The sequence below is a fragment of the Paroedura picta genome, chromosome 8 (genome assembly GCF_049243985.1).
Source record: "Paroedura picta isolate Pp20150507F chromosome 8, Ppicta_v3.0, whole genome shotgun sequence".
In the NCBI taxonomy this organism is placed as follows: domain Eukaryota; kingdom Metazoa; phylum Chordata; class Lepidosauria; order Squamata; family Gekkonidae; genus Paroedura; species Paroedura picta.
In genome coordinates this window covers 13,193,353-13,207,655 of record NC_135376.1, presented here as the reverse complement: position 1 = coordinate 13,207,655, position 14,303 = coordinate 13,193,353, and the positions used below count along the sequence as shown (strand labels likewise).

At 45.3% G+C, this 14,303-nt stretch overlaps 1 protein-coding gene across 2 annotated transcripts in view; it reads left to right on the top strand.

Moving 5' to 3' along the window:
- The window catches only part of FNDC3B (fibronectin type III domain containing 3B), a 311,990-nt gene that overhangs the window by 226,588 nt on the left and 71,099 nt on the right, over positions 1–14,303 (top strand). For both annotated transcript variants that reach the window (XM_077348400.1, XM_077348401.1), the window contains exons 8-9: positions 2,544–2,701; positions 4,404–4,463. In XM_077348400.1, the coding sequence (XP_077204515.1) occupies positions 2,544–2,701; positions 4,404–4,463 (218 nt within the window). The remainder of the gene's footprint in view (positions 1–2,543; positions 2,702–4,403; positions 4,464–14,303) is intronic.

Genomic DNA, 14,303 nt, shown 5'->3' with positions numbered 1-14,303 from the left:
ATCTATTCCTTTAATCATCAGATTCTACAGATCATTAAAGTTCATAGAAGGACAGGATGGGTTTTTTTTTGTTTGTTTTGTTTTGAGGGTTGTTTTTTTTTTCACTCAACCATATGTGCTACATGGATACGTGTGTCCTTGGTAGGATCATAAAGGAAAGAAATGCTTCCAATAGAACATTGGCTGGGTGCTGTACATGAAGTTCCAAGTCCCTGTCTGAATTTATGCAAAACAATTATACAAGCATGTGTCCATAATAAAAAAAAAAAAAAAACGGAGAGAGAAACAGAGAAAACAGTCACCCCCTTATTTTAGTTAGTTACGCTGGTGCATTGCCCACCATCCCCATCCACTGCCGAAATGCAATTTGGATGTGTCTCTTCCTCGTTTCTATTTGACCTATGAAATTTTCTAATTGATATCAAAAGGCAGTGAGTGGTGCGTGTGTTTTTGTAAGCTGTAAATATCTTTGTTCTTGGCTACTGTCTCATTGCATTAGGGTACCTGGGGGCATTTTAATTGCACTGTCTGATCTGAGGCGCTAAGCTCTCCCTACAGACGTCTGGCTTAATTGGATGTCACTTTTAATCAGGCCAGGTGTCTGAGGCAGTTCCTCTTTACGCAATCTCAGAAAAATGTTAATGCTTCACAAAAATCCTCCTCCGTATGATAAAAGCCTGTTTGCAAAATTGGTGGGGAGGAGTCAATTAAAGCGATTGGATCGCATTACGATGCAGTCTTAAATTTTGGGGGGGAGGTGTTACGGATGTTTGGTACCAGATTAAGATTAAGTGCATATGCCGGAAACACTTTTGAAATGCCGTTGACTCCTGAAAGCAGAGATCAACATTAATTCCTTCACGATTGTGGTGATGAGAAGGTTATCAGGGTCTAAGCTTGGCACATGAACTTCTTTGCTTGATATGTTAGCATCACAGACTTCGAGCTCGAGATGGGCTTTGTTCCACTCCACAAAGTGTTTGGGGAGAGCCAAATGGTCCTATTCTAGCCTCCTCTCTCTCCAGAATAGATTGTAGAATCTGGAATGGAAGTGACTGTCCAATTCAGGCAGAGCAGACTAGCATCATTGGTTCTTTATTTCCAGCTGAGATACCCAGTGAAGTGTTGGGGTTTCTACTGCCTACTGGAACACATGAAGTAGCCTTGTATTGAGTCAGATCCTTGCTTCATCAAAGCTAGCTGCTCTCCAGAGTCTCAGGTTGAGATCTTCCACAACATCTATAGGTTTAAACTACCTATTGAACAAGAGCCTCTTGTGGCACAAAGAGCCTCTTGTGGCGCAGAGTGGTAAGACAGCCGTCTGAAAGCTTTGCCCATGAGGCTGGGAGTTCGATCCCAGCAGCCGGCTCAAGGTTGACTCAGCCTTCCATCCTTCCGAGGTTGGTAAAATGAGTACCCAGCTTGCTGGGGGGTAAACGGTAATGACTGGGGAACGCACTGGCAAACCACCCGATATTGAGTCTGCCATGAAAACGCTGGAGGGCGTCACCCCAAGGGTCAGACATGACTCGGTGCTTGCACAGGGGATACCTTTACCTATTGAACAGTACTAGCTAGATAGGAAAAGATTTTTCACAGTCAGAGTAGTTCAGCAGTGGACTTAGCTGCCTAAGGAGGTGGTGAGCTCCCCCTCACTGGCAGTCTTCAAGCAGTGGCTGGACAGATCCTTCTCCTGGATGCTTTAGGCTGATCCTGCATTGAGAAGGGGGTTGATTTGATGGCCTGGATGGCCCCTTCCAAGTCTAGGAGTTTGTGATTGATGGCCTAGTAGAAGGCAGGTGATGTCCAATGTGGCATCTTATTTTTATTCTACTTCAGGCTTTTTCAAGCAGGGTTTCCTAATTTTATATATGGGTGGGGGGCTGGAGGAACAGGATCCTGTGACCATGCACTATCCACTTTGCATGCTGTTTCCTGGGTAACTTCTGAAACCCACTGGAATTCAACAGGCCCTGGGTTGTTCTAAAAATTTTACCTTACTTCAAACTCAGAATTGTGATTGAGTCAAAATTCTAGCTCTGCATAGCAACAGAGGCAGATGGCCCATGTAGTATAATCCTGTTACAGCTGTATCACTTAGTTTCCCACGTAGTTTCGGCATAACATTTGCAACCTGATTTTTTTCCCCTAGACAGATTTTTTGTATTTAAGTTATCCATTGGAAGGGGCATATTTAGTGTGCATTGCTGTGTATGTATGTTAGAATTCCAGTTTGGTGTAGTGGTTAGGAGCATGGACTTCTAATCTGGCGAGCCAGATTCCCCACTCCCCCACATGCAGCCAGCTGGGTGACCTTGGGCTCGCCAGGGCACTGATAAAGCTGTTCTGACCAAGCAGTAATATCAGGGCTCTCTCAGCCTCACCTTCCTCACAGGGTATCTGTTGTGGGGAGAGGAATGGGAAGGCGACTGTAAGCCACTTTGAGACTCCTTTGGGTAGAGAAAAGCGGCATATAAGAACCAATTCTTTTTCTTCTCCTCTTAGAATGTATCCTAATGCCTTGTTTGCTTTCTTCCCTGAAGGTATCGAATATTCAAGCAAGAACGGTTCTGCTCACGTGGTCTCCTCCAGCTGGGCTTTTAAACGGAGACAGACACAGCAATGGCTTGCCTTACACCTGTACTTACGAAGTGGCCTTATCAGACAAAGGGAGAGATGGAAAGTACAAAATCATTTACAGGTAGACCTGGATGTACACTGTGATTTGGTGCGTCTTTTACCACCTAAGACAGGGGTAGTCAAACTGCGGCTCTCCAGATGTCCATGGACTACAATTCCCAGGAGCCCCTGCCAGCGAACGCTGGCGGGGGCTCATGGGAATTGTAGCCCATGGACATCTGGAGGGCCGCAGTTTGACTACCCCTGATCTAAGGAGTGTCTGCAGGATTAGCTGCTCTTGTTCCTGTTCCCTCCGCCGACTTGAATGCTATGTTCCCCTTTACCTTCAAAGTTCTTACAATTTTGCCATTTCCTCCTCTTTTTCTTCCTCTCCCGTTACCCGCTATGTTTTTTCCATCCTGCTTACCAGCTGGAAAAGCTGCCTCCAAAGTATTTATACACAGACCCCAATGACTTCCAGAGTGGAATCTTGGTGAGGTGCCAGCTCAACTACTGTGCCGTCCACGTTTCGTTTTTAAAAAAGGGGCCTTTTAGCCTAAAAATCTGTGAAACTTTAGTATCCGGGAGTAACGCCATCGGCTGGATGTCACCTCCTCGCAATAGCTGGTAAAGCTGATTTGGATTGGCTGCTTTCTCTTTGTGGACAAGTCAAGCCAGATAGTACTGCGGGTGTGAGGAACCCTGCTGCGTAGAATCGGTTGTGTGCGGTTTGGGGAACTTGCAGGGGTTTGGCAAAAAGGGTCGAGTGTACAAACGTGTCAATGCAGTCTGCACATAGTGTCTGCACATTTTTTCCTGCAGCGACGTCCCTTATTGGAACCTGTGCGGAAGATGGGCCGTCTCTTGCATTCTGGGATGGTTTCCTGCCAGAATTATCAAATAATGTACAAATGAGAGAAAGTCAAAACCAAAGATGTTCATACCCACAGCCTCCACAATGGTTTCTTTCCTTCCCCTCCGCCCCAGCAAAATGTTATTCAAGATGTAAGCTTTCATGCGCATGCATGTTTCTTCAGGCACAATGAAGATACACTCGTATCTGAAGAAGTGTACATGTGCACGGAAGCTTATACCATGAATAACCAACCTGAATCGTTTATCTTCCCTGTCCACTGACTATGGCAGGTACTTTGCCAGTGGCACTGAAGGAGGGGGGGGCCTGAGAGGGGTGGACAGAGGCCCGTGTTTGATCACCCTGGCCTCAGGCATAGGCCTTGAGGGAAAAGCATCGCCTTGCAGGCCCTGTGGAACTGTCATCATTCTGTCGGGGCCCAAACCCCTCTCAGCAGCTTGTTCCACCAGCCTGAAGTCCTCATACTCTTATTCTAAACTGAATGGCTCAGACTAGCCCATTCTCACCAGATTTCAGAAACAAAGCGAATTAGCCCTGATTGGTATGTGAATGGGAGACCACCAAGGAAGTCCAGGGTCCCTCTGCTGTTATACTGTTGTGGCTACCCACCCCAAACTACAAGCGTTCAGGATCATTTTAGGATGCTTTGGGCTGATGCTTTGGGCTGATCCTGCGTAGAGCAGGGGGGTTGGACTAGATGGCCTGTATGGCCCCTTCCAACTCTATGATTCTATGATTTTTAAAAACGTATCAATTCTGTGTTGTTTTGCTGCCTTATACAGGCTTTGAAGGTACTTTTGTGGCGTCTGAGCCAGTTTGTTTTCCTTGACGACTCTTGATTCAGAGAATAAAAATACCTCTAGGTATTTTACATGGCTATTTTTGTACCATTTGTTTGTTTTTTTTCCAGTGGAGAAGAATTGGAATATAAACTGAAAGACCTTAGGCCAGCAACCGAATATCACGTCAGGTGAGCTACAGTGGCTGGAAAGATTGCATGCTTGTCTTTTGTGCATTTATAAACGTTACAGTGACAGCTCAGAGCTTCTCAGATGTTCACATGCCTGCGGAGGCTGACAGTGTTGGATGGGTATTGCGACCTCTTTGAAAATGGGAATCTGTTTTGTGGGCTTTTTTAACATATGGAAATGAATGCATTGTTTTGAGCCGTCTTAGCCTGCCATTTGTAACGTTTTGGACAGGCACAAAAACGTATTTGGTATTTTCAGCATTAGACTCGAATGTTGACAATTTGTCATGTTTTGACATTTTCCTGCATTGTGCACACACGCGCATGCATACACTAAAGCTGAAGAACTCTATATTTCTCCGACTGTATAAATCAAGGATGGGTAAAGGGGTGTAGGCTCAGTGACAGAGCACCATGGTTCCAACTCTCCTACATTTCCCATTAAAGGATCAAGCACTAGGCAAATGACTTCTGTCTGAGATATTAGAGAACTGTCAAACAGAGTGGGCAATGCTTAGCTTGTTAGGGTAATAGCCTGACTCAGTAGCTGGCGGCTTGTGTTTGTGTGATAAGTGCCAATTTCCTTTTCAGGAGTTTGCAACTTTGTTGAACCTCATTTGTTTGCAAAGACTGCATAAAAAAAACACCTTTATATTATTACTGTTAATATTATTATTTCATGAGCCTCTTGTGGCGCAGAGTGGTAAAGCAGCAGAAATGCGGTCTGAAAACTCTGCCCATGAGGCTGGGAGTTCGATCCCAGCAGCCGGCTCAAGGTTGACTCAGCCTTCCATCCTTCCGAGGTCGGTAAAATGAGTACCCAGCTTGCTGGGGGGTAAAACAGTAATAACTGGGGAAGGCACTGGCAAACCACCCCATATTGAATCTGCCATGAAAACGCTGGAGGGCGTCACCCCAAGGGTCAGACATGATCCAGTGCTTGCACAGGGGATACCTTTACCTTTACCTTATTATTTTATTAATGCATCATCATCATTGTTGTTGTTATTTTGTATTCCAGCCTTCCCTGACTGGCTCAGGGCAGATAACGTCAAATATCAAAACAATCAGCACAGACAGTTGACATGAAATCTAAAATTAGGCTTTAAATTATTTAAAAACCGCTGCCTCTTTTGTATTCTCGCCCAACCTGATATACGGCAGTCATAATAGCAAAAGTAAAGTAGGCTGCGAAATTTTGTCAGACTGTTTTTTAGCTGAAAAAACATAAGCAAGCCTATACCCAGCATGTGATCCCCACTGAACACTATTATAATGAGATTTGCTGAATGTGCTCCAGGGGCACAGTTCTGTGCTTCGAGGTGGACAGCCTGGCCCTGTTTTTTGAAGGTGTGGAAAGAAAAATGGCAAACACAGTTCAGTGCCAAACGGTTCTGTTTATTTACTGCCTTTGTACCCCACTTGGCTCCCAAGTGGAGACTCAACATTGTCTTCTCTAGCGTCTCACAACAGCCCTGTGAAGCAGGTTAGGCTGAGCATGTGTGAGGCTACCCAGGAAGCTTGCATGGCGGAGTGGCTGTTCGAACCTGAGTCTCACAAGCCTTTTATCTGCCACTTTAACCACTACCCAACATTGTGCTGTGCATTTTCAAGGTCAAATTGCTGCTCAGCACTAAACCTGTTTCTAAGGGGGTGGTCAAGAACAGTGTATTTTTTCCGTTTTAAAAGGTGAAGACTGAATGCTGGGGCACACAATTCAATCATGATCTTGCACTCTTTCCCTGCCATGGCTTTTCAGTAGGGTCAGGAGCAAGTGAGGGCTATCAGACACTGTGGGGAAGGTTCAGGGGTAGAGCATTTGCTTGGCTTGCAGAACTTCCCAGGTTCAATTCCCAGCAATTCCAGTTATAAGGATCTGGCAGTAGAAGAAGAAGAGCTTGGGGGAGGATTCTACCTTTTCCCACCCGAAGGAGTCTCAAAGTGGCTGACAATCGCCCACCCTTCCTCTCCCCATATCAGCCACCCTGCGAGGTAGGTGTGGCTGAGAGAGCTCTGAGAGAACCTTGACTGGCCCAAGATCACCCAGCTAGCTGCATGTGGAGGAGGAGCAGGGAATTAAACCTGTTTCTGTGTATTAGTGGCCGCTGCTCTTAACCACTGCACCAAGCTGGCTCTTGGAAGGTGATGTCAGGACCCCTGCCTGAAACCCTGGAGAACCACTGTCAGTCTGAGTAGCGAGCACTGACCTGGACAGGCCAAGGGATAAGGCAGCTTCTTGTGCCCATGCTTCTGGTGTCCCAGGGGAAATGGAATGAGCAGAACTCAGAAATCGAAGAACTGTGCTTTGTTAGCAAAGGGCGTACAAAACGGATAACTGAATAGAATTCAGAGATTTTAGCTAGCCCACATACTGTTAATTTTAGCTCTGGATTCCTTTACATGGGGTGCATCAAGATGGCGGCTTCCCACCATCCTTGCTTGGTCCCTGTAGCATACATCTGGGAACTGGGGAAGCACCGAGTGGAAAGATGGATGCCTTTCCCACCCCATTAAGACATACTCTTTCATGTTCGGTGCGGGAGAATCATCAGTGTCAACACTTCTGCCGCTCCTACCCTGGTCCCTTTTGACCAGCTACATCTTCAGGTTGGTGAGCAACATGGGCTGGAATGCTCAGGGAGGCCAGACCATGGGAAAGAAGCTCAGGAACAAGATTCTGATTCTTCCCAATTAGAGCTGGGTCCTTGCACAAGACCTAAGTCAGTGGCAGACCTGGGCTTGCCTTTTCCTGCAGAGAGCATCTAGTAAATACAAGCTGGTGTCTGACAAGCGTAAATATGTTCTTGGCTGCCCGTGAAACTCTTCCAGTCACCAAAAGAACGGAGGGGAAATGCCATGCGTGTATGACATCCAGTTTTTTTCTGACTTAAGTTCGTGGCTCTCGTTGGAGGCTGGTTTGGCATTCCTGTAGACCCCAAATTCTCTCCCATCTGGACTCTGGCTTCTTCTGTGCTTTGTGATAGCCTGTGTTATGAAACACATTTCATGGCCTGAGTCTGATGCTAGAAGAGCTGGAGGTTTTATATCGCCTTTTCACTACCTGAAAGAGTCCCAAACACTTTCTCCCCTTCTCTCCCCACAACAGACAACCTGTGAGGTAGGTGAGGTTGAGAGAGCTCAGCTCTGAGAGAACTGTGACTAGCCCAAGGTCACCCAGCTGGAAGTGGGGAATCAAGCTAAAAATGTCCCGTTTTCCAGCTTTAGGGTTTTTGTGTGTGCAAATCTCACTTTTCTCACAGTTTGAAATGAGTAGCCGTGTTGGTCTGAAGTAGCATCATAAAATCAGAGCCCAGTAGCACCTTTAAGACCAACAACGATTTAGTCAAGGCGTGAGCTTTTGAGTGCAAGCACTCTTCCTCAGTCTGAGGAACTGTGCTTGCATTTGAAAGCTCACACCTTGACTAAATCTTTGTTGGTCTTAAAGGTGCTACTGGACTCTGATTTTATTTTTCTCACAGTTGTGGAAGTATCCCTTCTTAAAACCCCCAATGTTTCCTTCATGGTAAAAAAAGGCCTTTAAAAACCAAAAGTAAGTTCTTTTTTTTCTTTTTTCTTTTTAATGTGTGACAAAATATGATGTGTGTTAAAGGCTGCATGTTAGGAACATATAAAATCCCGGCTGGACTATGTGGAACATTGGCTGGAGATTTTGCTGTGGGAAAATCACCAGCAGAGAACCAAAGTCATAGCTTCTGAGCAAAGTTACCGACACTGCCTCCGTGTGGAAATCATCAGAAGAGTAGAAATTTCACACGTTACATCTTGCAAACATCGCCGACCGTATAAACACTAAGGGCAGCATCTCAATTCATTTGTATATTTTCCGAAGGCCAACCTGCTTTCTTAGAAGATTCCGCTGAGCTGTATGTTTGTTCATTTCATTAAAGACAGCGATCTAAGACAAACAGCGAGGGTTTAGGTTGTGTTTCTCTTTTGCTGTAGCGGCACGTGTTTGCTTAGTCTTCCATTTTAACATGTTCCAACCTCACAGCAGATATTCTGACATGGCTTTCTCTCAGGCCTGTTAAGGGATACTTTAAAACATTACATTCCTTTCTGGCTAACCGACATTTGCTCTCTTTTTTTTAGAAAGGCCTTCTGTTTTTCCAGACAAAAGCAAACTTCCTCACCCTTTTCCTGCCACCGAATTTTTCTCTCGTTGCTCTCTGGGATGCTTTCACCTTGAGAGCCAGTGTGGTATAGTGGCGAAGGGTGTTAGACTAGGATTGGGGAAACCCAGGTTCGAACCCCCACTCGTCGGATGACCGTAAGTCAGTCACAGGGTCAGAGCCTGGCCTGTCACAAAGAGTTTGTTGTGAGGAGTGAGGAGGAGGAGAATAAGATAAGCTGTTCTGGAGCCCCATTGGGGAGAAAAGCAAGGACTAAATGAATGAAATGAAATAAAAAGCGCAGGAATGGTTTTTTTTTTTTTAATCACATGAACAACAATTTCTGTCTCAAGTAGGGCTGACGGTGGAAGGAATGTGTCAAATCAAAACCCTCCCTGCTGGGTCAAAAGGAGATAATTGGTTAGTTCATTTATTATAGTTTTTGACCAGCAGAAAAAATATAACATAATAAAATGAAATAAGACCAAGTGGTCACAGTATTTCCAGACAGCCTACAGGTCAAAATACAGTATTTTTTTTAAGCAAACAATGAAGTAGATATCCCAATTATTTGACCAACCCCTTTTTCGACAGATCATTCCGTTTTTTACAGACTATAAGGCAGAATGTTTCTACAACACCTGAGATGGTCGGCTTTTTATCTTCTGGCACCCGTTTAATCAAAAGGTTCTCAGAGTCTGCCGAGTGCTTTAAATGTGTGAAGCGATGTGAAGAGGGGGCCAATTACACAATTCCTATCCTCGGCATGAAGTTCACACCGTAAGAGAGCATGCCGTGAGAGCATTTCTATCGCATTGGCAGAGCACAGACGTTTGTGCAACTCTTTGGGTTGCCGCTGAAACCTACCAGAGAACAGCAGAAGGTGGGGCGTCGAATCAGGCTCTAGAGAAGGCCCATCTAAAGTTAGATAAAATAAAGGAAAAAAAATAGATAAAATAATGTTAAACAAATGAGTAGCTGGCACCCTGTTAGTCCACAGAGATAATTCTGTATACAGCTTAGGTTGTAGTGCTGATCCAGATTGCATGTCAATATCAAAAGCAGGTAAAGACTGGCCAAGGGATGTGTGTGTGTGTGTGTGCTGATCCAGATTGCATGTCAATATCAAAAGCAGGTAAAGACTGGCCAAGGTGTGTGTGTGTGTGGAGAGAGAGAGAGAGAGAGAGAGAGAGAGAGAGAGCTAGTTTTGAGAAGAAGAGTGTATTGTCCTTCCCACTGGCTAGCAAAGAGGATGCTTCCCCAGTATCCCTTAGGTTGGCATCTCCCCACTATTCTTTGGTAGCATGTATGGAAAATGTATGTTCCTGAACTTGTGATCACTATAGGAAGTTGCTACTTTCTGATCAAAAGTAGCAAAGCATCTTTCCAGACGTGCCCAAATCCATACACACACCTGGTCCACCAGTGACATAAGAAGTACGTCGATATATGATATAGGAAAAGTGTTCATAGAGCCCCCACTGAGTAGTGGTTAAGAGCAATGGACTCTAAACTGGAGAACTGGGTCTGATTCCCCACTCCTCCTCTACAGGAAGCCAACTGGGTGACCTTGGTCTAGTCTCAGTTCTCTCGGAACTCTCTCAAGTTCACCTGTCTCACAAGGTGGGAAGAGGAAGCAAAGGCAATTTTAAGCCACTTTGAGACTTCTTAGGGCAGAGAAAAGCAGGGTATACAAACCAAATCTCCTCCTCCTCCTGTAGCATTTCAGAGACTGGGAAATTAACCTGTCAGATAAGTCCCGAATGACGTCAGGCGAAATGCCGGAAGAGAAAACCAGCTTTGTTCAAAGCTTGTTACACAGGGGTTGCCGTGCAACTGAGTCAGCACCGAGCAATAAAATACGCGAAATAAATGTGTGAAGAAGCTGTATAACTAAGTCAGGAAACCATTCTGGGTCATTTTAACCTTGGCAGTGTTTCCCTGAGGTTTACATTTTCACAGGGATAAACTGTTCTGGAAAACATGAGAAAAACACACCACACTTTCTGTATCTTGCATCTGGCTGTCATATATCTTTAATGCTAGGTGGTTTCTTTAAAGGACATTTCTCTGTTTAATTTCTAGGTGGTAAAAATCAGTATTTCTCTATTATTATTATTATTATTTTGGCCTGACTTGGATGGTCAGGCTAGCCTGATCTTGTCAGGTCTCAGAAGCTTAAACAGGGTTGACCCTCGTTAGAACTTGGATAGGAGACCACCAAGGAAGTGCAGCGGCAAACCACCTCTCTTTGTCTCTTCCCTTGGAAACCCTCCAAGGGTTGGCCATGAGTCAGCTGTGAGTTGATGGCCCTTTCCCCCGTCCTCACTTCTCTGCTTTGTCAACATCCGCAATAGTTTTATTTAAAGCTTGTCTTAACCTGGCCTTTTCTGACTTCACAGCAATATTGCAGGTATGCTTCAACGGCATTCTCTCAGTCATTTTTGCAGCAAGGCTCTAAAGTAGGCCAGTAAGAGTCCCATGTTGCACATTGAAGGCTCCAGCATGAAGCCTGTGAGAGGTCCAGTTATGAAGCACGTGGCATAGATGGGAAGTGGCTCTCACAGCCCATGGGCCCCACCACACTAGCTCTCTAGCACCTGCTGATCTCCTAAAACAAAGGAGCAAGCCCCATAGTTGAAGCAAAGTTGATTTCCTCACCCTTTCCCTCAGAGAAACTCGTTGGTATTCTAGACTGAACTATGGCATTAGCTCTACCATGACATACACCCAGGCTTCCACATGCATCTGTCATGAGAAATCAGAATTAACACTCCGCTGTGATTAATAACTCTCAAACTACAGATCTCAATTAACCATAGATGTCAGAGTAGAACAGCTTTTTTCAAGCTTTTGACCGTGGAGGTACACCGGCAATATTTTTCAGGCTTTGGGGTGCCATGGAAGTGATGTTAGATGACTGCGCCCCCCTGCAACACCCATACACAAACAAAAATTTTAAAATACGCAAATAAACATAAAAACCACACCCACACCCCGTCTCACCCCAACATACTTTACCTGCAATGCTCTGTAGGCAAATGGAGGAGTGGCAAGAACAACTCTAACAGAACTGTGACTGGGCCAAAGTCACCCAGCTGGCTGCATGTGGAGGAGGAGTGGGGAATTAAACCCAGTTCTGTTAGAGCTGTTCTCACCACTCCTCCTCCACATGCAGCCAGCTACATTACCTCGGCCTAGTCACAGTCCTGTTAGAACTGTTCTCACTGAGCAGTTCTTCCATAGCGTTTTCAGTCCTACCTACCTCACAGGGTGTCTGTTGTGGGGAGAGGAGGCTCAAAGCGGCTTACATTCACCTTCCCTTTCCTCTCCCCACAACAGACACCCTGTGAGGTGGGTGAGGCTGAGAGAGCGCTGATATCACTGCCCGGTCAGAACAATTTTATCAGTGCCGTGGCGAGCCCAAGGTCACCCAGCTGGCTGCATGTGGGGGAGCGCAGAATCGAACCCGGCATGCCAGATTAGAAGTCCGAACTCCTAACCACTACACCAAACTGGCTCTCTAGCTAGCTTGGTTTAGTGGCTAAGAGCAGCAGCTTCTAATCTGGCAAGCCATGAGAGCAGTAATATCAGGGCTCTCTCAGCCCCTCTTACCTAAGGTGACCAGATTGTCCCACTTTTGGAGGGACATCTGGGGGTACCTGGCAAATTGTACTTATGTTGAAATTTAAAAAATATATATTACAATACTACTTTTGCGTTCTATGCATTCTATGAAACTTTTTGTTGCTCCCTATAGATCAAATTTTTAATCAAGAACCCCCCCGGTCAATGGTGTCCACTTTACCAATGTTAATCTGGTCACCTTAACACTTACCTACCAGAGTATCTGTTGTGGAGAGAGAAAGGGAAGGCGATTGTAAGCCGCTTCGAGACGACTCCTGGTAGAGAAAAACGGGATATAAAAAACAACATCTATTTCTTCTCCTTAGGGTAGTGAAAAGCAGGGCATAAAAACCAGCTTTTCTCTTCTTCTTCTTCTCCTTCTTCCACCCGCTGGAGTTCCTTTGTGATTCCTCTTTTCAGCGTTTTAATCTGCAGCCCTCTTCTTTTATATAGCGAGAGAGAGAGAGAGAGCTCTGTTTTTAATTGCGATTATTCTGTATTTTATTGTGCTGTTTTAATTGGTGGCCCTGCGGGGGCAGAAAGGCAAGAGATAACGTGTTGTAAATAAACAAATGCATATTTTTTGCCTCGGGATCCAAGTTTGTAGTAATAGCCTGTGACGCCTGAATATGACCCAAGAGAATGCAGATCGCAGACCCTGTGACAAAGCGATGGTCACTTTTCTCTCTGCAACATGAAACCCCGTTTAATTTGAACCATCGCCTGCGGATGATAAGGACGATCAAACATTTGGGTTTGGATGTGCATGCTGCTCTCGCATTGGGAAGCCAAGCCTCCAGATGGCCGGGGGGGGGGGGGGGCGGGATACGTAAACGGATTCAATTTGCTCAGATTCTCACTAGCCGGTAGTTAGACTGTGACAACTGACAGTTCTGGAAGGCATTTTTCAGCTCAGAGATCATATACCCTTGACCCAGACTGAGAATATTCTGTGTCACAGAATGCATTAAATTCCTGCACTGAGGTGGCCAGTTCTGTATTGAAACCTCCCCAGTTCTCAGTATTTTTGAAGCATTTGGATTTTGCTGATGCGAGGAAGAGTTTGATGTTACAGATCTGTTGCAGGGAGCAGGTCTTTGGGCGAGGAGGTTCTGTGACTGTTCCACATTAAGTTGTGTTGATAAGGTCTAAAACAGGCTTTCTCAACCAAGGTTTTGTAAAACCCTGGGGTTCCTGGATGGCCCTGGAATGGTTTCCTGAATGGGTGGGTGGGAATTTATTAATTTTATATATTGCCATAAAGGTAAAGGTATCCCCTGTGCAAGCACCGGGTCATGTCTGACCCTTGGGGTGACGCCCTCTAGCATTTTCATGGCAGACTCAATACGGGGTGGTTTGCCAGTGCCTTCCCCAGTCATTACCATTTACCCCCCAGCAAGCTGGGTACTCATTTTACCGACCTCGGAAGGATGGAAGGCTGAGTCAACCTTGAGCCGGCCACTGGGATCGAACTCCCAGCCTCATGGGCAAAGCTTTCAGGCTGCATGTCTGCTGCCTTACCACTCTGCGCCACAAGAGGCTCTTATATATTGCCGTATCACCTGATAAATGTTTTAACCATTTTAATATAATGTTTGTGTGTGTGTAGATGTATATACACACACAATTAATAAACTCCCACCCTCCATATATGGTCAGATCAACCCATTTCTCCCCCCAAAAATGGCCAATGATGAGCCTGGAGGGGAGGGGCATGTGTCCAAAGCTACATTTCCGAACCACATTTTGTATGGTCGTGCCACTTCTGGGGTTTCTTGAAGCCTGAAGAATGTTTCAGGGGTTTCTCAATGGTAAAAAAAAGCTGAGAAAGCCTGGTCTAAGAGGTTGTGAATCATCTTTTTTACAATGTAGAATAAAGCTGTGGCACTTCCAGTACTAATAAAGTTTTATTCCGGCTTTTGTGAGTGAGAGCTAACTTCATTGCCTGTGTTGAAACATTCATCCATTGAGCTGATGCCTTCATAGTCACAACAGAAAGGTGGTTAGTGAGGATATTCCAAAACAAGACGGATTTGAAACAAGCACTGTTTTTGTTTGTTTGTTTGTTTTTGGTTTGTTTTTA